The 27885-nt window shown below is 42.6% G+C and overlaps 1 protein-coding gene across 6 annotated transcripts in view; it reads right to left on the bottom strand.

Annotated features, from left to right (window-relative positions):
• KCNQ1 (potassium voltage-gated channel subfamily Q member 1) overlaps positions 1-27097 on the bottom strand; it is a 363861-nt gene extending 336764 nt beyond the window's left edge. For all 6 annotated transcript variants that reach the window (XM_074884929.1, XM_074884926.1, XM_074884928.1 and 3 more), the window contains exon 1: positions 26600-27097. In XM_074884929.1, coding sequence (XP_074741030.1) covers positions 26600-26997 — 398 coding nt within the window. In that variant the 5' untranslated portion in view covers positions 26998-27097. The remainder of the gene's footprint in view (positions 1-26599) is intronic.
• Positions 27098-27885: the final 788 nt, after the last annotated feature.

Below are 27885 nucleotides of genomic sequence, written 5' to 3' on the forward strand. Positions count from 1 at the left end.
AATTAGTTTGGGCTCTTTCATATGCTGCTGTTTATTCAGTCTCTCAAAGTAAACTAACTTCACTGCACTTTTGATTTGAGGTGAAATAGATAACCAAATGCTCAACTGAATCCATCAGTTCAAAGTGAGTTCTTCTTTTACAGAATCAAGCAGTTGCAAAGACACCACACACACAGTGGCTCAGAGAAGAACTGGCTCAAGTACACAGAGATACACCATGGTCACAAACTGAAAAAGCCAGCAACCATAGATTACCCCCCTGGATACTGGCAGCTGTAGTAGGCTCTTAGGTTTGCAGATGCAAATAGCTAAGGGCACACCATACTTTTAGGGGTCAAACGGAATAAAAAAACCCCTCCCAGCCCACAGAGCAGTGTAATGCAAGAGCACATCCATTTGCAGAATGCCACTCATATTTGTTCCTCCCAGGTACGTTGACAGCACTCAATAACAATCCAGTTTAGAGGAGCACACACCAAATGAACAACCTGTCCTATCATCATGTGCTATTGTTCACACACACCAGTTCTTCCTAACGCCATTTAAATACACAACATGGAAACTCTTGACGCAAACAGCCTTTGTTTCTTCTGCAAAAGATTTGTAACATTAACTCATTAACCGTAAATATTTAAAGCGCAGCTCGTAACATCGTTTCCCCTAGACCACTATGCTGCTGTTACTAAGGTGCCGCTTTCAAACTTAAGTTTTATCTGAATGGCTTTTTACCAGCAGTTCCCAAATAAGGCAACGAAGCAAATCCAACGTGTTCAAGGTCACTGTTTGCCTGTCAGATCACACTGATGGTTATAACTGTTGTAGTTTTCCACCTTGAGAGGGCAGGAAACTAAAGGTCTTCTGAGTAATCAAATGCACATGTAGAAACAATAAAATACACCCATAAAAAGATGAGTGCCAAGCTTATTAATACAGTCTGCTTTGCCAGAAATGGCAGCCAGCTCTAAGTGTTCTTAGACACCTTTTGCCTGATTTATTTTTTTTAAGAGAACTACAGAGGTGCAAACAGTCAATGCCCCTAGAAGCCACCGCAGCAAAAAGCAGAAAAAGGACATCTGAAACTTTCAATGTGTGACTGTTATCTGCTTGCACTGCATTTTTTCCTCGTTCCTGGAATATTGTGTTTAACACAAGATGGATAATGAAGGCTACTCTTGGTTGTCATTTCTGTATAACACTTGTTAAACAAAAGGTGTCATAAACAGGTTATTCTGAACAACAGATATGCCAAACCAAGCAGAAGAAAGCAGAATCTTTTTGAAGGAGAGTTTATTAATTTCTCATGTAGCTGCTTTTCCAATTCACCATCTTGTTGTTGCTTTCATTTGAAAAGACACTTAGAAACTATGATAAATTATCTGCAACCACAGAGGACAATAAGGAAACACAGGGACTCCACTGAGCTAGACATCCTACAAGCACACCCAGAACAGACAGATACTCTCTCCTCTGAGGAACTCAGTCTAAGAAAAGAAACAAAAATGCAAAAAAGATGCAGGTAGGGGACTGAAAAAGCAACACCACAATATTTGCTAGGGACTGGTGGAATTTCTACATGCCATCAAGTCCTCTTCTAGGGATCACAGAACAAAAGGCATAACAAGGGACTTGAACATTAAAGTAGCCTTGGGAAGAGTACCTTTAACATCCTGCTTCTTTCAAGAAGCTATGAGGAACTAATTATCTGTGGTATCATCTCAAACTGACCCAAATATATTAAAGAAACCCCAAAAAACTAGAAAAGGTCTTTCTATAGTTTTTCTTGAGGATGGGTTTTTGGTGGTTTTTGTTCGTTAGCTGAAAGATACAATAGTTTAACTTGAATGCATACTCAAAGTTCTTCAGAGAGGAACACAAGTGGGTACAACTTACCTAAGAAAGATTTCCACTTTATTCATGCTGTTGAACAATTTTCCTCTGAATTTTCAATCATTAACATGCATTTATTTTGAGGTTAAATTGACAGTGGTGAAGAAAAAAGTTTCTTACTCCAAATTAGGGTTTTAATCATTAAGTACTAATTAATTTCTCATTTATCTGTTCTTAAGATATACTTCTATTACCTTATAATTTCAGCCATCTAATGAAACAGTTTGGGGAGTTTTGGGTTGGTTTTTTTTTTTTCAATCCTCCTTTTACAAGTGTCACTTGTTTCATTAATATAGGAAATAGTTCATAATTGCTTGAACTGAGCCTATTTTTCTTGGCAGTCCAACCACAAGACGCGGGCTGCTAGCATTTCTACTGGCCTTCCCTTTTCTCTTCCAAAGTATCCTCCCCAAAAAGAAAAATGGACACTGAAAATAGAGAACAAAATGTAGGCCAAACGTAAGTTAGTTTTGCAGGTTTTATGTTACCTTAGAGAAATAAAACCAAAAATACTTTCCAGCATTTTGACTCAGTTTTCACCACCAGCAAGACTGTCTTTAGAAGAGACTCAATAGGGTGTTCTAGTTCTAAGTACCTGAAGAATACAAACCACAGGTATTCAGCCTAGATTATTTTAATATAAGTTTTCTTCATCCCTTCAACTTTGTCACCTCAGCTATTGTAGATCCTGAAACTAGATTTAAGCATAATTCTTTGCCACCACCCCAAACAGATGAGAAAAATAAATTAAGCCTGAAGATTATGCAATGACAGGTAACTTTCAACATCTTAACTGTCAAGATTTAAATCAACAACAGTAATGATTTGAGTCCCAGTGCAGCCTGGCAAGAAAAAAATCAGTATGTGGTAATATCAGAATATTATAAATATTTAGTATACATAAAATGTAGTTACTTTCCTGTATCACCTGTAATGCTGAGCAGTGAATACAAAGATGAGTTTTTTATGGGTTTGGCTTGTTGTTGTTTTGAGTTTTTTCTTCAATATTTTGGGTTTGTTTATTTTTAAGTTATTCAGGATGGATTTTTTCCAAACTCCTAAGTGCACAGATCCTTCTAATTGCCAGCAGAGCCGTGTTGTCTAAGCAGCAATGAAAGTGCGGCATTGAAGACAAGGTGTATTTTAGCTTAGGATGTTTTCAAAGGCGTGTAACGGGAGAGAGGGGAAGATGATGATCAACCTTATTAAGAGTTTCACTGCAATTAGTTGAAAGTTGCATGCATATGCAAATCTGTTTGCCAGGTAGCACAGAAATTCACAACACTAAATTCAACTTGAGTTAACAAAACTCTATGCCAGCCAGCAAGAAGTTAGCCATACGCCTGGCGCAGACAATGCAGACACCTTATAGCAGTGTAACAGCAGTATATACACAATACCCAACCACCAAGTAAATAAACAGTCACAGTACTACAAGACACAGATATTTTAAAAGAGATATGAGAGAATGCATAAGCAAAAATTAATGATGGGTTCTAGGCTTCTTTAAGTTTAACCCTGGAGGAATATTTTTTCTTGGAGGAGAGGTTAGTTTGATTTTTGGGAGCTCTTCTTTACTGAAACTTTAGACCTACCAGAGAGACGGCTCCTGCCAGCTGCATGAAAACCACATAGTAATAGTGGATTCATAAAAGCATCTGTCACACACCTGAAATCACAGCTTTTAAATGGCTCAAGACCTAGAGGATTATAAAAGAATGCAGACAGTCGTCAGGTGTGGTAGCTCTATTCAGCAAACACCAAGGAGGCTCCCCAAGCTATTACACCTCTGCCTCAGCCTCTAGCCACACACTAGAACAGGCTTTCTACGCTGTGGAAACCTATTGGGATGGTAAAGGAACAGGATTAAACAAGTATCCCGCCAGTGTGTTACCACAGTTATCTGGCCAACAACGTTTGAGAGAGCTTGAAGTGCTCTTCAAACAAGGATATCTAGACTTAATAACCTTCCTGTTGGGTTAACCTTGCCACCACATCAAAAACTGATCTGTTTAACTTCACTGCTTTAGCTATATTAGACAAACCTCTGCCTCTTCTTCACTCTGCATTTCTCCTTGGCTTTCTATCTCCCCTTGTTTCTCCTAAGGTATGTATCACGCAATCATAGGAAACACACCTTTGGCAGGCCCATGTGGAAGACCCACAGGTCAAGAAGATGGAAAACAAATGAGAGTGCATCCCATCAGAGGGTAAAGTACATTTGAGTACTCTCTGAATGAACACTTATACAGTGGTTTTTGATTACTTTTTTTAAAAAAATACTCAACATTTCAAATACTGTATCACACTGAAATCAGCAAGAGTCCCACCTACACAGGAGAACTAAAACTGAGATACAAGTTATCACAAAGGGGAAAAAAAAAATATTTTAAAAAAACACAGAAAGCAAAATAGATTGTCATGCACAACTGCCTGGCAGAACTCAGTCTGAGTTATTCAGTAGCCTGAAACCCCCATCCAGCTGGCTGGGCTGCAAGGCTCCCCATTGCCCAGGATGCAGGCTTCAGGTCACTGGGCTGGCTCCAGGTGAGGCCACTTTCATAAACATCTGCCACTAATGTCCTCTGGTCACTTACGGCACCTTTCAATCCATGCACTGCACTCTGTTTTGACCAGGCTGTGTCCCAGCCTTAGAGAAGATAGCCATGCTTGAGGCTAGCAAAAAAGGAAAAATTATTGCGGAGGCTGTCCCACGCTATCAGAAGACTCCAGCATTGCCCTAACACCTAGCAATCTCTACCATGAAGCTGTGTGGTTTGGTGGGAAACACTACACACACACTTAAAAAAAAGGCAACCTGACAGCAAAGTTGCTTAAAAGATCAGCTGTGGTCAAAACAGATTACAGAACATCTAATATCAGCACAGGCCTGAGAAGGTAAAGACTTGGTGCCTTTCAAAAGGTGCCTACATTCAGCCAATTAACCTTCAGAATATGCATTCAGATATCCATAGCTACATGTAGCATACCTTCTGCAGAGCTCCTATTCCTTGAAATCCCAGCATGAAATCCCATTCCTTGAAATCCTGGCTAACAAGACTGGGTATGTAGATGCATTTGTATTACATACTGGGTTAGGGAGAGGTTTTCCAACCTAGAAACAGTGCATGTATTAAGCATTAAAGTTTGAATTTCAGAGTTTATTTCGACACAAGGATTTGGTTTTCAAGCTGTTGACACTACAGAATTGCTGTACTGGTTATTTTATGGTAATTACATAGCAGAGATCTGGTGTCTTTATTAAAAAGCCACGCCCATTTCATGAGTAACAGGAACTGCTTGCTCCAAACAAAAATGCAAATCCATTCCCCGGCTAGAATTGAGAATGCTTAGACAGATTTTGCTCGAAGGTAAACATTTGCTACTTCACATTAGAAAAATAGAAGCTAACAAATATACAAGGAAACAGTAGAAGAAAAATCAAGATGAAAAGTGAAAAAATACACACCTCCTACCCATTTAAGCAAAGGCAACAGCGTAGTAATGCTGCCAGGGTCCTCCGAACTAACAGACTAGAACTGGTGAGCACTGGAAAACTGACTGATTCCACCTCCTGCTTCTGTTTAATCACACACAGGTAGTCAGCCAGCAATAGCTTGCCTATGTATTATTGCAGTAGGAGCGTTCCTCTCAATAAACTGACTAGAGACATCAATAGTTCAGCATTTCATAAGCCAAGGCAGTTTCAACTATGAAATTCCTCATGCAGGAGGGAAGAAAAAAAAAAAAAACACCACACAAAACCCACCACAACACAACACTAAACTCCTGGCAACTGGCAGTCACAAGGAAAAGCAGTTTCCTTCCACTTTAAGCATGGACAGAGTTTAACACAGTACGTAAACAACTGCTCTAGCTTCTCATTGCTGCTTTTTCTAATCTAATATACAACTGCTCTCCCAAGAGTCCAAAGAACTTGAGACACATACACACACACAAAAAAAGGAGAAACAAAAATTCTGAAGTAAAAAGAAGAATTTCAAATTAAGACAGATATACATACAAAGAAAGGAAATAGAGAAATTATGTTTATATGCTACTTCAAGCACCAGACATGGAACAGCACGTTAACAGGCATACACATTTGTAGGAGAGGTAACCGCATCTATTCTCTACATGTACACGTGTGGCACCAAAAGAAAGATGCCCTTGTTATCACTTCTTTTAGGTGCCAACAGGGCTGTTCTACACATTATTTTCTTCCCCTTCCCCAATTAGTCTACATGTCTTCTGACAACTGACAGTCACAAACAAATTGCCCATCAAAACAACCAGCCTCCTTGACCATCCCAGTGAAAAGGAGGAAGCATTAAACACAAGCAGCAGCCACACTTGAACTCCTAGAATTGGTTATTTCTGGTCAAGTCTCATTTAAAGACGTGCAAAGCTGCTACACAGAATGAGTGAACGCATTTCAAGTCAGCGGGGGACATTCCAACATATCTTCCCTAGCCATGTGTGAAAATCCCACCTACATACCACACTGATTACTCTGGGACACAGCTGCTATTTCAGGGGTAGAGCTGAGATCAGAGAAGTGACTTCCATCGCAGCTACTCCTGACTAACTAACTGCTGTCAATCTGCTCCTTCGCAGCTGCCATAAAGTACACATTTTTTTCATATCAGCTTCTTGTTTGAAAGTTAGTATTCCAGAGTAATTCTCAAACTAAAATCCAAGGGGTTTTCTTATTACTATTTTGTTTAAAAGTAGCTCAAATGCACTTTTAATTGCATTTAAAATGCTTGCTTGGCATTTCAAAAACCTGCACATCTGCCAGTTTCTACTGATCCAGTTGTAGACCCATGTGGAATTTGATGCCTGCTCAAATCCAGCAAGATGACTTAAAAAAAACATAAAGACATCTCTCACAGGCAAAACCATCTACAGATGTTGATGCAGCTATTCAAAGTGACTTTATCTCTGGCCCAGTCCCCTAAAGGTGGCATGAACTTTGGTTTGAAGTGTGTGGCATGAATCTAGGACCATGCAGTGAACATTAACTTTGAAGTTTCTGTTTTTACATAAATGCATAAGCATTAATGCAATGTTTAAAAATGCAATCTAAAAAGATTAGGTAATACAGAATTTAGTATCAGCAGCAATGCAAAGTAATTACAATAAAGCAGCATCTGTAGTTCAAAAAACCAACTGTCTAAACTTTAACATCTTAACACTGCACTACGCACCTCCCATCAATCTTTTCTTAAGACTTCAATTTGCAATGTTTCACCTGTTGAATTCAATTGTTCAACCTAAGTTCTTCCTGAAGACAAGTATTTCCATTGGATTTCATTTTACATTCAGCACAATATTGCTTGCCAGAAACATGTCTCTAACACTCAGTGTAAAACAGAGTTGCTAATACCAGATGACGTTAAATAAACAGCAACTTTCCACTGCCCAGCAATTAAAATTGATAAGAAGCCTGTGTTTTTCGGGACTTCTTTTCAAGTCTAACAGTAAGCTCTGGAATTGCCAGCTACTGAAGGTTTTTATGACTTTGCTTTTTATGAATGCATGGCCTAACAGGAGATAAGAGCTTTTGTGCACTTGACCGGTGTTTGCCCATGATCAAGACTGTTGACTGGGAGTTTATTGCTGTGAAAGATGCCAACAGCACCCCAAGGACAGACTGGGACATTCCAGCACTTGTCAGAGAGGTGCCAATTCCCCCTAAATCAAACACCACTGTGATTTCACAGAGCCACAGCAGTGCTGATAACAGCTTTAGACCTGGATGTCAGGGGAGAGAGCAGTCAGATTGCGCTATTCACTACAGCTAGAACAAACAGCCTACAACTTCCCTTTAACTTGTGGGTCAGGGAGGAAGAAGGATCAAACATTATCTATGATACAGCTGTTGGTCAGTCCCTGATGCCACTGCATTAACGCATACTCTGGGGTACTGAAAGCAAAGTGCTCTAAGGTACTAGTGCACTCTCAGGGCAGGGTGAACTCAGCAGTGCAGACTGGCCACCTATTTGTATTGTCACTTTACCTTAGAGCCACGAATATTGCCACAGTACTAGACGCTGTAAAGACATACAGGGCGTGAAGATCCCTGCCCTAGAGGATTATGCTACAGCACAGAGTGGCAATGCCTACCCAGTTAGGCGTGGTCACTACCTCTGCCAGGCTCAGTGCCAACTTTAGTCCCAACACCAGCTAGAATTGTTAGCACCTACCTATGCCGATAAGCCCTGCCTCTCAGAGGCTCTGGTAGCGCAGGCACAATCCTACACTGTTGTGGCTATCTAGCTTTTGGGCCAGAATCAACTCACGCCCTGCCAGTTGGCACAAGTGCAGGGTTTGCATATATGTTCCCTCTACCTTCATGCTTAACATAGCTTTATCCAGCCTGATCTAGCAGTCACGGCTCAATTATAATCCACATTTATGTCTAGGAGAGTGGAGACATCTTTTAAAACCATCAAATTTCTTAGAGATATGAAGTGGAGAGAAACTACAGCCAGTAAATCTCATTGTTTCATTCAGGTCCATGGGGTGTTGATAGAGCTAGTCTCTTCCTCTTCTCTTCTGCAAACAAAGTGGTATGAAGCAGCCAGTAAAGCTGACTCAGAGGAACTGTGAAGAAGTAGTAAATTTACAGGCAATCCTTATTTCTTAGTGTCCAGGCTATGTTTCTCCATTTCACTGAATGTATTCAAAACTTATTTCAGCTCATTAATATAAAGAAGTCATGTTTACACTCTGGGAATGAAAGCATACATTGTCTGGCTTTCCCAGGTTATTTATCTTCCTCGCACTGCATAGCGACAGTTTCCCTGCAAGTATCCTATAAAGAACACTTCATTCTTCCCTACATTTGTTGTAACATAAATGGAAGAACAGGGAAAAGTGAAGAAACTGCTTTCACCACCATGGCGTCTCCAAACTGTATAGGAAAACCACTTACTCAAAGCAGAGCTCAATTACTAAATACCTTTTAAAAGACATGCCCTATAATACTAGTTTTATTTTACAAGGTAGGTGCTAATCTCAGTGGTGCAGCCAAATTTTATTCTGGTTAATCATTTGCCACCTATGGGGCACTTTACTCCAATTGATTGAATTTCTGCCTTCAGTTCCTGTCCGAAACTCGCACAATTTTCCCATGGCTGTGGTATTTCACCGCCACTGCTGGCTCAAATTCTGCAGAATACAGAATATCTTCTACACACCACATGGTTTGAGCACTGGGGGCGGGGGGAGGGGGCGGATCAGGCAAAAAGAGGCACCATATACAAAGGACAATGAGAATGAAGTCTGCTTAACAAAGAGATGGGGTGTGAGAGACTGCAGTTCCAATGAACACAGAGCTCTTCCTTTGAGCAACCAGACAGAAGCATCATCAGATTGCATTTGTTACGGGGGGTGGAAGAAACCAAACAGCCATGGCTGTTACTTTCCTAACATGGCAAGACTGCTTTTCTTCCTTCCTTCTGAAAGTGCGTTTGTCCTGAAGCCAGGTGCAGTCAGTACACCTCACAGCTAGTGGCAGTTGATGGACTGGATCAAGCTCCCTATTACTGAATTTTGGATCATTAAATAAACAATTTTAAATGAAGCTGTATTGATTCTTTTTCTTCTAAACAGGTGGCAATTGAAACATGAGGGGCTCATAAAAATATCACTTTTAACAGAGGAGATACAATTGATAAAAACAAACAGGAGGTATAACTAAATAATTGTTTACATATTTGAGATCAGTTGAACTAACAAAGAGGATAAAACTTGAGTTTAATCTTATGCCTGGAGTTCCCATTTGTAGAAGACGACAGAATGATGGCCTCAATCTCCATTACAACGATTTTTGCAAAGTGCTTGGTAACACAGAGAGTTCTGTACACATGTGCACACCTAGGTGCACATATAAACACACAATCTGTAACATCGTGTAGCTTACTGCACATCAGAAGTTTACCTGACAAAGAACCAGAGCAAAAATCCATTAGTATTTCTCGATTCAGCCATGGCAACAGACTTTTTTCTTTTAGTAAGTGTTTGGATGACATTTTTGCCTTTGCTATCCTAAGTTTTCATTGATAAAATTATCAATTCAACATAGGCAAGCACTAGTTAAAAATATCTATAAAGTTTCAGTGTGGGGAGGAGGAATTGCAAAGTTAAAATCCAATTAATATTCTTACTTTTTAATATTTTTTTTTAAAATCAGAACAAAACATTTTTAAAAATACTTAGAACATGCATTTGGGGATTTTTTTTTTCCCCCAGAATTTACACAGAAAGGAAAAGAGGTTACTAAGAAGTAATCAGAGCTCTTAGAAATACATAAATTACATGTACAGTCCAACCACTGTAGATATACAGGCACCCCACCATAAGTGAGTAACACTGCAGCTTTGTCGTGTTTGGCAAGTGAGCCCATGTGGTATTGCCTCTACTCAGGACACAAGTATATCTGATGAGAGGTTTATCTTTCCTTTCAACTCCCTATCAAGTACAAAATTCAGTGCAAACAAATTCTTCTGGGAAAGAGGGAAAGAGAGTGGACACTAGAATTTCAGCATCTCAGCAGTCTTCAGCTGACACTAGATACCTTTACTACCCATTGTTAGAAATGGCTCCTGATAACGACTTGCAACTTGCAACTTCCACATACTGGGTCCTACCCCTAGGCAAAACTCAGAGTCCTTCACATCAACAATAACCCCAGAACCACTCAGTGAAGTACCACGCAAGCTCTAAACCTAGGTGCAACGGCACAAAACTTAAAGGTAAGGACACTGCTCCAGGTCACCGTTTGACAGGTCACAAAAAAGGAGACATTAAGATAATCAGGTATGTGGAATTCTGGTGAATTTTGACAACAGAAGGATACTCCATTTCTGCAGTATTGTGAAAGATCTTAACATACTGCATTAACTCAGATCCTGCAGAGAGATTACTATATTCTTTGATCCTTTTCAGCTTCACACAAACAACCTTGAGGATTGTTTGAGAAGGCCTGAGTTTATCTGCCATAGAGCATCATACAAGCTCATGCCACCACATACCTGTGACAACCAGGCAGTACCTGGTTAAGCAAGTCCTGCACACAGGTACACCTCGGCTGGAGAAGGACCAGCCACTAGTGAGTCAAAGGTCCTGTCAGTCAACCCGAGTGACTGAGCAAGGGACAGGGCGATTTTGTCACTTCATCACCTATTACAACACAACTCTTGATGCTGGGTAACCTGTCTTAATGATCCCATTAACCTGCTGAATTTCAGGGACACAAGCGCTATGGTTAATACTGTAGAGGTGACTCATGGACTAACAGAAAGCCTAAAAGAGCCTCAAAAATAGTCACATGCTATGAGGAAACAAGTACTGTCCACAAAATCACCTGCTGGTAAAACGAGACTGAAAGGCTGAGAGACACAGAATGCCCTTCTAATGGATCTTCAAGGACATGGCTATCACCCATCACTTGTGGATGAGGTCATTTAGCTCTCTTAAGTCCTAGATGAGTTGACACCTCCTTTCATGCCAAAACTAGAAATTTTTTGCAACAAAACCCACCAACCCTGAGATATAGGAGAATCTGTTCAACAGCATGCTCAGTTGTGAGTCCATCTCTTACAAAAGAGGGGTACCAGAAAGGAGTAAATACAACACACACACATGAGAAAAAAAAAAAGAAAAGAAAAAGAGGGAGAAGCACTCTGGAGAATGACAGAAATGCATCAAATTATTTCTGGTAACTCTGTCCAAGATCCAGGCATTTGGTATTTGCTATCAAGGATAATAAAATAGGCATTCTCAAAAAGATGGGAAACTACTTTCAGACAGGAGAAAAAACAAAGCAGAAAAAAAGTAGTGAACAATGTAGACCCAGCTTCATGCATGCTACCAGATGGAGGAGAGCTCTAACATTCAAGATGCTCTCTAAACTTCTCCATGGTGAGACCAAGGTATAGGTCCACTTCCCAAGAGATACCCAAAGTACTCAAGATCTTTGCTTCAGCAACAAGGCTGTTACTGCTAAGGATTATGATCCCAAGAGAGTAAACAGAAAAGGGACATTTCCTTTGAAACCCTGATACAACTGTCACTTAACTATGTGAGAAGAGCCACCCACCCACCACAGCCTGCTAGGTCTCCATCACCCACTCACTGTTGAATCAGCTTGTAAACTCAGATATGGTGGATTCAACTAACAATTTACAACACCTAATATTTCATCCCAAAGATCTTTGCCAGTTTCAACAGCAGAACAGAACAACGTGGATGGAAAAGGAGCAGTGCACAGCAGCAATGCATTGAAGAGTCTTAAAACGTGACTCCCATCTTCCTGTAAGCACACTGGAAGGATCAGTAGAAGCAGCACCTGAACAGAACAGATCCTTCCTGCATCCATGCAGCTAAAGCCCCCAGAATCAAAGGAATCTGGCCATCACACGTAGCACAAAGGCCCAAGGATTACCTGCAGAGATGCCACCAACATCAGAGAACGCAGCATGTTTAACAAACCTGTTCTCAAGAAACTCATATTGGATTTTGGACTGAACTAACATGAAAGAAGCAAAGGTACTTCAAGGGAAGAAACAGAAAGGCTGGGGACAGAAAAAGCAGCAACCCTCCACCTTACACACACACGGCAAACTCAAGTGTCACAAGGTTAAGAAATTGCCCAGCTCCCAGAAACTGGGTATATTCCTTTCACAGTGTGAATGCAAAATCCTGGACACCTGTCCCACAGAAGGATCAGCTACACCTGGATGAACCCTGATAAATATTCATCTAGCCTGCATTTAAAGCCTTCCAGAGATAGATCCTACAGCCTTTCCAGGCAATGCAGTTCATTGCTCCACTATCCCTTCCATGTAACAAAAGAAATTCAGAATATGCTTTAAAGACCTATCCACACAATATCGTTTTCATCAACAAAACATGTTCATAATCAAACAAGGGAATTATCAAGAATCTTATAAAAGATGTATATGGCAACATCTAGTTTTCCTCTAGCCACAACCCCTTTTACTCCATCACAGTCCGAAATTAAATAGATCATTGGGTTTTGACCAGTCCATGTTGACTGCTAACATACATTGTATAACCTAACAGACTGATTTCCTACAAGTGCTTAGAAATAGTTCGATTACTTGTAGGTAGTTTCCAGCAAAATCCCTCAAGAATCACATGGCCTTTGCATGCATTATTTCAATAATGACAAACACCGACCACACGCAGGTTTCCTGAAATGAATGTTGTTTTTTTGAAGAGAAAGGCATTTGATATAAAACTTTTCTCAGAAAAAGGAGACCACCTCAGCAGAGGCTAACAGCTACTATCAAACCTGCTTGAATGTTATCTACACTATTTTATATATGAGATAAAAGCTAGTGTCCCTTTACTCATACAGATACTATCCACTGAAAATTTCTAGAGATTATGCTCTTCCCATAAATCACATTTTCATCGTCTGCTCAATTTCTCGGTCTCACTTTACAGTGAGACTTGATGATTTCATAATGTTTCATATTAAAGCACACAAAAAAAAACCTGCCACAGAAGTAAACAAGAGATAACCTTAGTGTTTGACAATCAGAGTGCAACAAGCAATTCACATGCCTAAGAAGGGTATTAACATGGTACAGCTACAGCCTTGTATTTGCTGCAAAACCTGTAGAATCTTAAAGCCTTGTTTTCTCCTTCATTCTTTAACATTTTTCTCATTTTTATGGTTCAAATACATAGTTATCCATGTAAGATCACGTCATGATAGTAAATAAAAGCTACAAAGAGCTGTTCTGAATGTATACCAAGGCATACAACCAACATGACCATGTAAGACTCAGATCTGTGCCAGTCATACTTTACATACTGCTGAAGCAGGGAGCTCAGACTGTTTAGCACTAGGATGCTGGATGATCTGTTGACATAGAAAACATCAAGTAAGCAGGTTTATTTTGTGTGAAGTGCTGAGATAATCCATTATCAATACTTTCTGGGTCATGGATAAGATAACAGCATACAATCACATGAAGTTTACTCACACTACAGATAAAGAAATACACATTTTTTTACTCACTGTCAGGTTTGACCACATTTCAGTGTCTTCTAAAACAGGAGTGAAAAACAAACAAATCAAATAATCTCAACTAGATCTACTTAGGAAGAATATTAGGAAAAAAAAATTAACAACTATTTGCCAAAGCCTGTAAAGGACAGATAAAGCCTTTGTTCTACAGAATACAAACACTGCTGATTCTTAACACGATCAGTACAGGGTATTCTCTTTTTTTGAAGCCACAGGATGGAAGATCTTTCCCTTTGTCTCTGTCCCCTATCTCCATTGCCCTGCACAGATAATTGGGCAGAGGCATCTGAAGGGTGTAAAAATGAGATTAGCAGCAGCAACTATTTCCTGCATCAATTCTACTTCGCTCTACTTGTCAACATCCTTACAGGGGATGAGGCACATTTACTTCAGGTCTTAGTTGGACTGTGGTGCCCTCAAGGGTTACTGTGAAAAAGAAGAGTCTAGCCAATTCCAGCCCATTTTCAGACAATGCAGTTTCCCTGGGAAGGGGATAGGTGCTGCAGAAACAAACATATTCTCTAAAGGTAATTCCTTACTTCCTAGAAGGAAGATACTTTCACTACAAAGACTGCAGCCTTTGTTGTACTAGGGATGAGCAAGGGTTCTGTCATCTTTGCCACCAGTACCATGACTCTGCTGTTAAACCTAGTGTCTTTGGAGATAATCCAGGGAAGTAACCTGATGGATTATTTACATTCTGTTCCCAAACTGTGACCCATTTTTCTTCCCTATCCAACCTATATAAGATTATATAATATTAACACCGCAATAAAAAATAGAGTGTTAAAAATTGAAAAAAGTTAAATGTATCCCCAAACTTCAGGGAGTACATTTGCAGAGGAGGCTAGTGACTTCTGAGCACTAGAGTGACACATATCCAGGCTAGCACAACCTTCTTGGGCCAGTTCAAGACTCCTCCCAACAGTGAGCATCTTATTGCAAGTGTGACCACTCTTGTCTAAACAGCGGGGACAAGTCTGTGTTCTTGCCCAGTCTAGAACACATGCAAGTAGGGACAGAGGGAGAACCATTTCTTTTTAGAAATCTACAACAAAACTACCAGTGAGATGGTGAAAAACCTGGGTATACACATTATGTAATTTAACATACTTACTACAGGCAAGAGACCACAGCTATATGGACACAGTAAAAGTTCATACAGAATTAGCACTGTAAAATGTTTAGTCTTTCAGGAAAAAAAACCAACTTATTTTAAATAAAATAATTTTAACTGAGTTCTACACATCCTGTGAACAATCACTACCTCTAAGCTCAGGTGCAATGCATCCTGAGAAAAGAAGAAGTCAGGCAAAAATGCCAGGAGGCTGCATGGATGAACAAAGAGCTTCTGGACAAGCTCAGACACAAAAAGGAAACCTACAGAGGGCAGAAACAAAGACAGGCAGCCTGGAAGGGATACAGAGAAACAGTCCGAGCAGCCAGGGATCAGGTCAGGAAGGCCCTGATAGAATTAAATCTGGCCAGGGACATTGAGGGCAACAAGAAAAGCTTCTATAGGTATGTCGGTGATAAAAGGAAGACTAGGGAAAATGCAGGGCCTCTCCGGAAAGAAATGGGAGACCTGGTTACCCAGGATATGGAGAAGGCTGAGGTACTCAATGACTTTTTTGCCTCAATCTTCAATGGCAAGAGCTCCAGCCACACCACCCAAGATGCAGAAGGCAAAGCAGGGACTGGGAGAATGAAGAACCACCCACTGTAGGAGAAGATCAGGTTCAAGACCATCTAAGGCACCTGAAGGTGCACAAGTCCATGGGACCCGATGAGATGCATTGGTGGATCCCAAGAGAACTGGTGGATGAAGCGGCTAAGCCACTATCCATCATCTTTGGGAAGTCGTGGCAGTCCAGTGAAGGTCTCACTGACTGGAAAAAAGGGAAACATAACCCCCATTTTTAAAAAGGTAAAAAAGGAAGACCCAGGGAACTACAGGCCAGTCAATCTCACCTCTGTGCCCAGCGAGATCATGAAGCAGCTCCTTCTGGAAGGTATGCTAGGGCACATGGAAAATAAGGAGGTGATTGGCAACAGCCAACATGGCTTCACTAAGGGCAAATCACCCCTGATGAATTTGGTGGCCTTCTACGATAGGGTTACAGTGTTGGTAGATAAGGGAAGAGCAACTGATATCATCTACCTGGACTTGTGCGAAGCACTTGACACTGTCCCACACGACATCCTTGTCTCTAAATTGGAAAGACATGGATTGACAGATGGACCACTCAGTGGATAAGGAGTTGGCTCGATGGTCACACTCAAAGAGTTGCGGTCGATGTCTCGATGTTCAAATGGAGAGCAGTGACGAGTGCTGCTCCTCAGGGGTCTGAGTTGGGACCAGCACTGTTTACCATATTTGTTGGTGACATGGACAGTGGGATCAAGGCACCCTCAGCAAGTTCACTGACAACACCAAGCTGTGTGGTGCAGTCACACACTGGAAGGAAGGGATGTGCCATCCAGAGGGACCTGGACAGGCTGGAGAGGTGGGACCGTGCAAACCTCATGGAGTTTAACAAGGCTAAGTGCAAGGTCCTGCACGTGGGTTGGGGCAATCCCAAACACAAATACTGGTTGGGGGATGAGTGCATTGAGAGCAGCCCCAAGGAGAAGGACTTGGGGGTATTAGGGGATGGAAAACTGACTATAAACCAGCAATGTGCGCTCACAGCCCAGAAAGCCAACAGTGTCCTGGGCTGCATCAAGAGAAGGGTGGCCCCTCAAGGGAGGGGATTCTCCCCCTCTGCTCCACTCTCATCAAACCCCCCCCGCAGTGCTGAGTCCAGCTCTGGGGCCCCCAACATCAGAAGGACACGGACCTGCTCGAGCAGGTCCAGAGGAGGCCACGAAGATGATCAGGGGGCTGGAGCACCTCCCCTGTGAGGACAGGCTGAGAGAGTTGGGGGTGTTCAACTGGAGAAGAGAAGGCTCCAGGGAGACCTTAGACTGGCCTCCCAGTACTTAAAGGGGCTACAGGAAAGCTGGGGAGGGACTCTTTTACAAGGGCTTGTAGTGATAGGAGGAGAGGTAATGGTTTTAAATTGAAAGAGGGTAGATTTAGATTAGATATAAGGAAGAAATTCTTCCCTGTGAGGGTGATGAGGCCCTGGCACAGGTTGCCCAGAGAAGCTGTGGCTGCCCCCTCCCTGGAAGGGTTCAAGGCCAGGTTGGACAGGGCTTTGAGCAACCTGGGCTAGTGGAAGGTGTCCCTGCCCATGGCAGAGGGGGTGGAATTGGGTGAACTTTAAGGACCCTTCCAACCCAAACCATTCTATTATTCTATAATTCTATGATGAATGTCTGGCAAGTAATTTTAATTGCCCTAATTGTAGAGATGTGTATAAGTTTTTGTCTTTACTGCTTTGTCCTTACTAGTTGCTCCCACAGGAAAGCAGGTATCTATTAGCATACTGAAGTTAAACACACGATGATCATTTCAGAATCAAATCAGATTACTTCAACAAATGTATTATACTTTCCTATTATTGCAAAAGAAAATGTATGCTTTATTTTTTCCAGGGTGTGTTAGAGTAATGCTAACAGATGATAAACAAGAGCACAACCTGTTAGGATAAACAAAGATAAAGATTTTTTTACTATTTCAAGTTCTTAGTTCACTAAGAATAGTATATTTCTCATTTGAAGTAAGCACTAGTCAAGTTATATAACAAAGCATCTACTTTTCAAATAACCCCAGCAGAAAGAGTCACACAAAAGAAAAGGAATTCTATAGTTAGGAGTAAAATGTTCCAGTTTTCCATTACAAATATGACAACATTGTATTGTCAAATGACATAAGTCCATTGGCATTAGCAAAACGTGTGAGATTTATGTTCCTATTGAAAACTTTAATACGAAATTCAAAGATCAGGATCAATATATGCAGCAGCAGAAGAAACTTAAAAGGATGCAGAAACCCTGTCCTAGGTTTATTTTGGCTTTGGTTGACATTTTTCATTAAATATTAACACATCACATTGATTGTGAAGAACATATAAGAAAAACTAAAAAGACCTACTCTAGGCACATTGCTAGGAACATCTAAAGGCCACCTAACAATCTGCAGTATAATTTCCTATTTTCAGTAGTTTAAAAGGATAAAATTCCAAGGCTATAGTTTTAGTGTTTGATGTATTCCTTGAATAAAGTCCCCCACACAGACACATTCTTTTCTTAAACTCAAAAAGGATTCAGCCAGTTTTGAGAAAAATGTGTGTTCATTAACTTACACCACTGGTAGTCCTGACAGTAAAGCAGTTCAGAGAAAAAACTTGGTTTTGTCATAGTGGTTGTCCTAAGCTTTAAGAAATCATTGGCTTCCCTTGTGACTGCCTATATTTTATTGTAATTTTTCCAGGTTCTAAGTTTTCTGTACTAAAGTGTGGGTGTTAAGGGAGGAAACTTCCATTTAAGAAATGTGGGACAGTACTTTTATTTTTGTGGGGTTTTTGCTGTTGTTGGTTTTGGGTTGTGTACGGTTTGGTGTTTGGTTGGGTTTTTTTTTAAAAAAGTACTTCCACTATACCTACACACTTACCCAGGCCCTGCTTTGTGCTCTGTAATTTCTTACAGCTCCTTGAACATAGAAAACAGCTATTACTTTACTACTCTGAACCATGAAATAAGGAAAGTAGGAAGATGAAAACCCATGTGTCCTCAAAAATTGATCATGCCAGACAAGGGAAAGGTTCACACCAAGCACCTTTCTAGTCCTCCAGGTGTGCACAAACTGGTGGCCAAAGAAAACTACTTGATTTAGAGCAGCTTTATAATTTCCTAGTAAAAAAAAAAAAAAAATCACTCTCAAAAAACATACACTAAAATCAATATCGTTTGATTACTAAAGCACTGAACACTCCCTCTGTTATTAAAAATACATATATCTATACATATGTATCATCTTTCTAGTAGGAGGTAAAATACAGTAGCTTCTACCATAGCAGAAGCTTGCAAATACATGTGCTCCCCCATTATCATTACTGGTATTATAATGGTTCTCACAGGCCATTGTGCCAGACGAAGCATGACTGTATGAGGAGAGCTAGTACCTTACCTAAAAATGCACTAATCTACACATTCTTTTTCTGTAACTCAGCCTACTCATCAGGCTTATTTGCAACTGGCAACTTTCCAACGCATTTGAAACTTGTGTTGGACCTCTTGGTGGCAGGCAGAAAACACCTTGCCCCCAACAAGACACTATTTTCCATCTGGAACTGAATGAGCAAGTATTCCCAGCTTTTGTGTTCAGCCACTAATGCACATTAAACAATCTATTAACACACAAAATTAATGAGCTACTGCCAAGTTTAAAGTCAGCAAAGCACTGTGCCTGTGCATAGTTCCCTACAGCATATGTTGGCACCGTTGTCTGTAATACATCCAGGGCCCAGGCATTTATTTGGAGCTCAGCCTAATTAGTTCACTGCAATTGAATCTCAACTCTAGCCTTGATTCAGCTGCAATGAAAGTTTTGAAAGAGGCCTATCTACACAGCCTTGCATGTTTTTTCCCTGGCACTTGATGAGCCAGGGCAAGAAAGTGTGCCAGAATTGTCCAACCAACCATTTGACAGATATACAGAAATGTGAATACTGCACTTACTGGTTTTCTTAAGATCATTCATGCGCAACTTTTAAAGTTAGAATAATTCTTTTCCTGGAGGAAAGTAAACACCAAAGAAGGACTTGAAATGTTATACTGGAAGGACAATAGGAAAAGAGAGAAGGCCTACCCCTAGAAAAGCCTGACCAAATTTAATACATTTATAACTTCTTTGTGTGCATTCCACAGAGTTGTTTCTCCACTGCACGCGACCTGTCTCCACTGAGCATTAGCGTTCAGAAGTTTACAGCCTTCTGCTGCCATCAATTACTCAAAAACCTAAACATCAGTACAACTACAAGGTCTTTTTTGCCCCCACAGAACTCCCTCCCCTCCTGCAGCTTCTGTGTCTGCCTGCAGACCACAGGTCAAGACACTCAATAAGTTTTTTTCAAGTAGCCAACCATATCACACTACGCATTTCAGAACAGAAACTGAATTTTTGTAATTACTGCTAGAGATACTGTGGGCCTTCAAAAGGTGTTTTAGTTAGAAGATATTCACCTTTTCACCTTCTTCCCCTTCAACAATCAAAATACGTTTCCAAAATCATTTTTATGCAGCCATGATTTAATGCAACAAATGATGCAAAGATGGTGGTTTAGTCAAAGTGGCTTCCAGGCATGAACTACTAGTGGTTGACATTGAGGGGATCTGGTTTACGACACTGCTTTTCTTTCTGATGACCATCAATTACTAAGTAAACTTGGATTTTATTTTTTTTTTTATTTTTAGTCCATTATGCAGTCATTAGTATCTGTGTTTCTTATCCTGATAACTTCTACTGTCCCACCAGGAGAGAGGAATGGGGACCCCACCTGACCTGTAATTGCACTGTGACTCCTGAGGTCCTCTTGGCACAGACTTGGATTGGTCTCAGTCACGAGACAGCCAGGCAGTCCTCAGCAAAAAGGAAACTACTGTCAACTTACAGATTGGGAATATGGCACAAGGCAAGAGTGGAAAGCTGTACGCTGGCCAACCCAAATACTATCTCAATCACACAAGTCCCAAAGAAGCACCTTCGTGCGACGTTGTAGCCAAGGGGCTACACCGTGGCATGCAGCAGGGCAGGAGGGAGCAGCAAAACCTTTAAGTCACTTCTCCACCTCACCTGTATCCAAAAATCTGCCAAGACTCAAAACTTCAATATCTGGCTGGTCAGCAAACAGGGCTGACCCCGTAACAGCAACTCCTAAACATTAGCACACTGTCTTACATGTACGACCGGCTACAGGCAAAAGGTCTTCCCTCTTCTCAGGCAATATGTAAAGTTGTCTTTCCAATCCCTTTTTCTCTCAGATAAAATTGTTACCAAGCATATTAATAGATACACAGTGCTAGGCTGCAAAGATATCCACTCTGCTGCAAATCAAAACACTAGGGGATGTGGAGTAGGGCTGAAGTGGGGGGGAGAAAACGAAAAAGAGAGAGAGAAAAAAGCTACAAATATCACCTTGTTTGCACCTCATTTTCCTCTGCTGTAGTCCTTGAGCATGTCTGCAACATCAAAGATCTATATAAGCCACTTCACAGCTGTAGCACACCATGCTCTTGAAAACACAAAGTGACAAAGCAGCAGATTCTTATTATTACAACTGTATCTAGCACAAAGGGATGGGAGTACCGGGCTCCAGTAATACAAATACTAAATGCTAGTTGCAAGCAACTGGAGCTCATACACAAAAGTCACATAGAAAAAAAAAAAAACCCAAACTTCACATCAGCCTTTGCATGACAAGAAGCATAATCTCCCTCTCCAATATGCCAAAATGAGAGGGGCAATTTGACAAAAAAGTGCTAAACCAGGGTCTTCCTGCAAGTGACTGCAGCAGAAAAAAATATGACTGTGATCAAATTATTTTTCTTTCTTTCCACTTAGAAAAGCCACAAAAATCTCTAAACATCCCAGTGTTCATGCCTAAATCATAGTACTTTATGTTTTGCTCCTTTTTTTATTCAGTTTACTGAGCCTGAAAGAAAACTTAGTCATGTGTGAGCACATGCACAAGCTAATTACTTTATGGATTTTTTTTTCCCCTCCTCAACAGTTTACACACTGAGTATGAACTGGTAGGTTTGGAAGTATGCTTACAATACATTTGGAAACATGAGAAAAATGGGATTTTAAGTTGGAGTTATGCTTCTTCCTCACAGTATTGTACATAAACAGCACTGTGTAAACACTGCATTGCCTTTAACAATTGATTACTGTAAGTCCTGATACAGACACAACTGGAATATTCTATCTACCCTTACTTCTTATCTTTGCACGCGTACACATGCAGCCACACGTCTGAGAGTCTGCCTGTTTCTAGAGACCAGTCTCCCAAATCTCAACCACCAGCCAGTCAAAGCTTATGTAAACATCTTGGGATTTGAACAAACTCAGTGACAATCATTGCTGATTAAACCAAACGTACACAAAGGCAAAAAGTAAATTGAACCAGGTACACGCATGCAAAGATAAGATAGAAGCTGATTATCTTGCATGGCAACAAAGGAGAGCTGCCATACCGGAACAGACCAATGCTCCATCGGTTTCCGAATTGTTCCCTCTGGTAAGGGCCAACACTTCAAAGAACATGAGGAGTCAACAGGCAGTGTACATTGCCAGAAGTCATTATTTGCCATACTGAGAACAAGAGAAATCACCAGAAAGCTCACAGCTTAAGTTTCTTCAGGCACATTTTAAGATGTTTTATTTTGAACTACTTAAAGAGGGTAAGAAGAAGCTCTTCCCTCATGCAATTAAAATCTAAAATAATTTTTTAAAATATCTGGAGACTTCACTTATTCTTTACAGTCATTTCCAACACTGGGACAGAGTCTCAGGACATCAGCGGGCCACTGTGAGGACAGAATTTAGGCTTCTTTTGTCCCACCACCTCTCTTCACACAACCTGAAAACTTGATTTGTTAAGGCTACAGAACATTTCACCTCTCAAAGCCACTATCCCAAGGTGCACTACTATGATAAGTGTGATAAGATGCCCTAGCTCCGAAGGTCATTGAGAACAGTGGCACTCGGTCATTGCCTCACCTCTGACAGCCAAGGGGGGTTTGGTGGCTCTGGCAGGACATTACCATCCATACAGCCACATCACACTTGCTTGCAAAATTCAAGTTTCCAAGCCAGCACCAGTTGCGTCTGCAGAAGCCACACATATAAATCTTCAGCTATTGAGCACAATTTACTTGCACTGGTAGAATTAAGTGGACATATATTATACAATTCATATATTTAAATGAAATTTAATACAACATCAAACCAAGTCATGTAGCTGAAATAAAAGTTTCTATCATCTCCACAAGTATTTTTAGGCAGTATTTTTGAGTAGTAAATTAATAGCCAATTCCCCATTCCTCCTCCCCTTAGAGACTATGTCCATAGCCTATAAAAATCTGGTAGAAATGAGTTACAATAATTCATGTCTTATTCTGCTCACTTGAGATGTTTCTGTTCTTTGGTCTGAGAAAGTAAGACAAATCTTAGAAAAGACCTGTGCAGAGTTCAATTCATTTAATCAGCGGCTGTGATATCAAATTATCCTGGAAGATTAAAACAGGTGTTTCAGATGCCTTTTGAAAGAAATAACAATTCAGAAGTAAACAGGTCATTGGCCTGATCTAGTACAGCAAACCTCCACTGCTGCGCAAGACAACCCGATTCCATCCTTTAGATCAAGGGGTACACAAGGGGCTTTGTTGCACACCAAAACATACAGCAATCTAAATATGAAACAAACATACCAACATAGAAACTGTGCATTAAAGCTTCCCTTTTCTAAACATTATAATACAAAACTGAGGAACATCAGTTCTGAATTACTGGTTCTTAGCTATTAGTATTCTAGATACCACTAAGATTCCTGAGCAGGAAAAGGGTGTGACAGGCAATCGGTAGATGTAGCTCTTATCACTTGATAAACAGTGTTTCAACAACCAACTAGATACAGGTCCAGAACAAGTTACATTGACTGCTCCAGGAGTTGTTTCTAAAGTTAAATCATTTCAGCGTATAATTAAGAACACAGCCACACACTCTGCACAAGGTACAGCAGTGCAATAGACAGAAAATGAAGATGCCCACAGTGCTCATTGCTCCCATCCTTGGGCTACATCTCGGCCAGGACCCTCCACTCAGCTTTGGTCTTTATGCCCTGATTTAACACCACTCCTGTTCCCTTTCCTTCCCCTCTGAACCTTCGAGATCGCGACTGAGACCTCCCAGGCAGCTGAAAGCCCCCAGCATAAAGCAGTAGGTAGCCAGCAGAGGGAGTCACAAAGAGGCAACAGGCAAGTGACATCAGCCTCTTGAAGTCATTTTGGCAGGAGACACAACCATCAGGGCCCTTGCACATCACAATGTAAAACCCAGCTTAGCTCTCTGTGAACGTCTGTTTGTACGATGACAGCAAAATAAACGGGTTACTTCCTCCAGTGAGAGAGAAGTGCGTGCATCATGGGGGGGAGTGGGGTGGGTGTTTTATAACTCGGAGTCCTTTTTTGCTCTGCAACTCATCATTTGTAACCAACTGCTTGCAAAAAGCTAGCAAACCACCTGCAAAAATCAGGTCCCATGCCTCCTCCAGAGCAGGGGCTCAGACACAGCAGTTTCTCTGGATGGGACAAGCTGTCTGCTTTCTCAGTTGATTTTAGTAACAAACTTCTGCTTTGTAGCGACCATTATTACTTACCAATGCTCAGGATCTGGCTGGCAGGGGCTGTACTCAGTGAGCGCATTCCTTGATGCAGTAGAAAGCAAGCATCCCAGGAAGTTGCTCTGGGAGCTCAGAAAGCAAGGGAGTTGGAGAGGTATGGACCAAAGATCAGTAACCTAAAACATAATGGGCACAAGAAGTGCAGGCTTATCTACCACAGAAACAAGGAGAAGCAGGGATGGCTGAGGACAGTACAGAGCCAATTCCCTCTGCTGGTGGAAATCAGAGTGAGGCTGCCTACAAATACACACATGGTAGTTGCACATTGCCTTGCAAGAAACAAATGAGGGCATTAGTACCCTCTTCTGTCTCTTTAGAGTCTTAAGAGAAGGAATTTGCACAGTGCTTAGTAAGAGGCTTGAGAATATTTACTGCCACTGTCATTCACCGTTGCATCAGAAGAGCTCTTCTGAAAAGAGGGGAAACACTCGGTAACTTACACCATAGATAACTGTGTATTGCGGGGAGAGACAGGCAATGACTTCCCGTACATATTACAATCTCTTTCCTAAAGCAGAATTGCAAAATCTTAATTCTTGCACAGATAGGATTAATCCACACTGCTAATACTTGCAAAAAAAAAAAGGTTAAAATTCAGGCTAGAATCTTAGGTAGATAAAGGGATCTAACAGGTTTTTTTCCAAGATTTTCCTAGGCCCACTGTTACAATTTAGAGAAGATTAGTTAAGATTCTGAACACAATTTACTGTCCCTTCTGTACATAATTTCAGACACCTGAAAGAGGTCAGAAGTCATAAAAAGTAGCTGTCTAAAACTCCTTTTTAGAGAAAAAAAAAAAAGGAACTCCTATTCCTGAAAGTGTTTTACATTGTTCAACCACAACTATTAGACACTTCATAATTATGGCCATTAGCTGTTTTGTCATCTAATGGTATTATCATAATGCCAAAGAGAATGGAGCCCACAATTACCCCAGCAGCTGCACAGTCATCTCCCAATTAAATACATTCAGATGACAGCTGTTTTCCCTCCACTAAAATAAAGTTGGTACCACTTACCTGACTTACCTAAAGACTACAGAATCCTCAGGATTGTGTGCTTTTATTCCACATTTGAATTGACTTAAAATAGTAGTTACTTAGAATTAGAGTTTAAAATCAGAATATAATAATTAGATCATAAAAACTGATTTTTATCGAAGTCTTTTCTTTATGGTGTCTTTAAAATGTCTTTACCTCTAGCTGTTGTAGTAAGTGTGTGTATATGTAGTGTATATATACACATACATGTGTGTTTGTGCACACATACAATAAGCAGACACTACGATTCTGCCTGACCCTATTACCTACATTTAACATATGCAAATTGCTCAGGGGTCACGCAAGCCTTCTGCAACATCTCAATTAAAAAGCACCCATTTCTCACGGAAGGATTTGGTAAGATCCTTGTACACCACAGATCTACCCCGCGCTGGCTCAGGGTGGGTGCTGCACTCCATAGCGAATATTATGCCTAAAGCAGTTTTCAATTTGCCTGCAGCTAAGCGGCTTCAACATCCTCCAAACGTGGTCGTTGTCCTTTCTATCTAAAAATAACAGCGACGGCAGTCGTACCTGGCAGTGCACAGAGTTAGAGCAGTAAAAGAGGCAAGGAAAAGGAGCGTCACCTGTCTCTGGTTCTCCTCCAACAGGGCTGCACCGCTGATAACACACCTATGCAGGCAGGAATAGATGCTGTGCAGTGAGCTGGAAAATCAGGAGTCACTGCATTAAAAATTACTAAAGAACGGGCGACGCTGTTACCAACTTCTTTTCCACGCTCAGAGTGAACGATTTATTTCAACTCCCAAGGTAACTTTCTGAAGAAAATTGCCTGAAGCCAGCTCCTGCTCTACCTGATAGATACACGTGAACTGAAACACTGCATTTCTGTTTAAAATAAGAGAAACTTTCCCCCGGAGTGTGACTTGTTTGTTTTGCTTCACACCTGTGAGGGAATACAACCCTCAGAAGAGTGTAACCTGCAAGACGCCCAAGCCCTGAGGGCTGGTCTGGGAAGCTCCGCGGCTGAGGGGACCCGGGGCCGCCGCTCTCCCGCCCCACGGCCAGGACGAGCCCTGCGAGGGGCGGCGGGGAGGGGGCGCGGCGGCAGCGGGCGCCTCACGCTTGAGGCTCGGCGGGGAGCCCTGAGAACCCCTCGCACCGATGGCCGCGTCGGGAGACGGTTTCCCCGCTCCGGGCAGCCGCGGCTCGGCTGACGGGACGAGCGGCCGTAACGGGAGCCCGGCGCGGAGCAGGTGGGCCCGGCGGGGAGCGGGGCGGCGGGTACTCACACGGTGAAGTGGTAGACGAAGCACTTCCAGCCCGTGGGCCGCTCCAAGAAGTTGTAGACCCTGCCCTGGACGCTGCTGCGGCTCAGCAGGGGCTTGCGGAGGCTGTAGATGGAGACGCGGGGGTCGAGGCTGACGGGGGGCCGCGGGCAGTCGGCGTTCACCACCACCACCTCGCTCCTCAGGCGCAGCGGCCGCTCCCGCTCCGGCTCCGGGCTGGTGCCCGCCGGCGGCTGCCCGCCCTGGGCGGCGGAGAGCGGGGCGTAGTGGGCGTTGGGGGTGCTCTCGGCCAGCTCCAGCGCCGAGGGCTTCTTGCCGGGCGTCATGCTGCCTTTCCTGGGCAGCGACAGCCGGCCCAGGCTCCGGCTCTTCGGCTCGCCCGGCGGGGAGCTGGAGGACATGGCTGGGGCAGCTCGGGGAGGCCGGGCGGCGCGGCGGTGCCGGAGCTGCGCTGCCCGGGGGAGCTGCGGGCCGGCGCCGGGCGCCCTCTCCCGCCGCCGCCGCTGGCCCGGCCCCCGCGGGGGCGGCTCCTGGCCGGGAAAGGTGAGGGGAAGCGGCGGTCGGGGCGGGCCCGGCCCGGCGTCCCGGTGCCGCCCGCCGAGAGGCGCTGCGCGGCGGCCTCAGCGAGGGAGCCGGGACGGCCCCTCAGCCCCGGCCCGCGCCTCGGGGGCTGCACCCGCCTCCGGGCCCCCTCTGCGTGTCGGGCCGATCCCCTCATTGCCGGCCGCTACACCTGTGTCACCTGTCCCCTTGTCACCGACGTGGCGGTGGCCTCTGAGCTGTGCGAGGCCCAGCCCTCTGCAGGAGCTGAGGGCTGGGGGCCAGGGGGAAGCCCGCAGCTCCCCAGAAGCCCAGCAGGCTTTCCCGCCTTCTCAGCCCACTCGGCATCTGTGGGGACAGTGTGTCAGGAAGCGTTTCCCGGGCCTGTGGCCTGTCGGTGGCTTGAGCTCCTGGGGTACAAGCCCTTACACCTCAGATTTAGGACCTCCAGAGCCTTCGGGGCCTGCTGCTCCGTCCGTTTTTACAGAATTTCAGCGCCTGGGAGCAGCAGAGCTCTGCCAGTCTTGGGATCCTCCAGGAGGCAGCTCTTAATGTGAGTAAGGAGAGTAAGGGCCTGGCCACCAGGCCTTGCAGACTCTGGTGTTACTGTAACATGAGGGAGCAAATAGCTGCGTAATTGGGCAAACTGTAGAACGCCATAAACACAATTCTGCAGACGTGCATCTTTAGGTCTCTAACCAACACCAAAAACATTTTGTCTCTGTGGAAGGATGCATGTGTTTGAGAGC

This window comes from Strix uralensis, chromosome 15 (genome assembly GCF_047716275.1).
Source record: "Strix uralensis isolate ZFMK-TIS-50842 chromosome 15, bStrUra1, whole genome shotgun sequence".
Lineage (NCBI taxonomy): Eukaryota > Metazoa > Chordata > Aves > Strigiformes > Strigidae > Strix > Strix uralensis.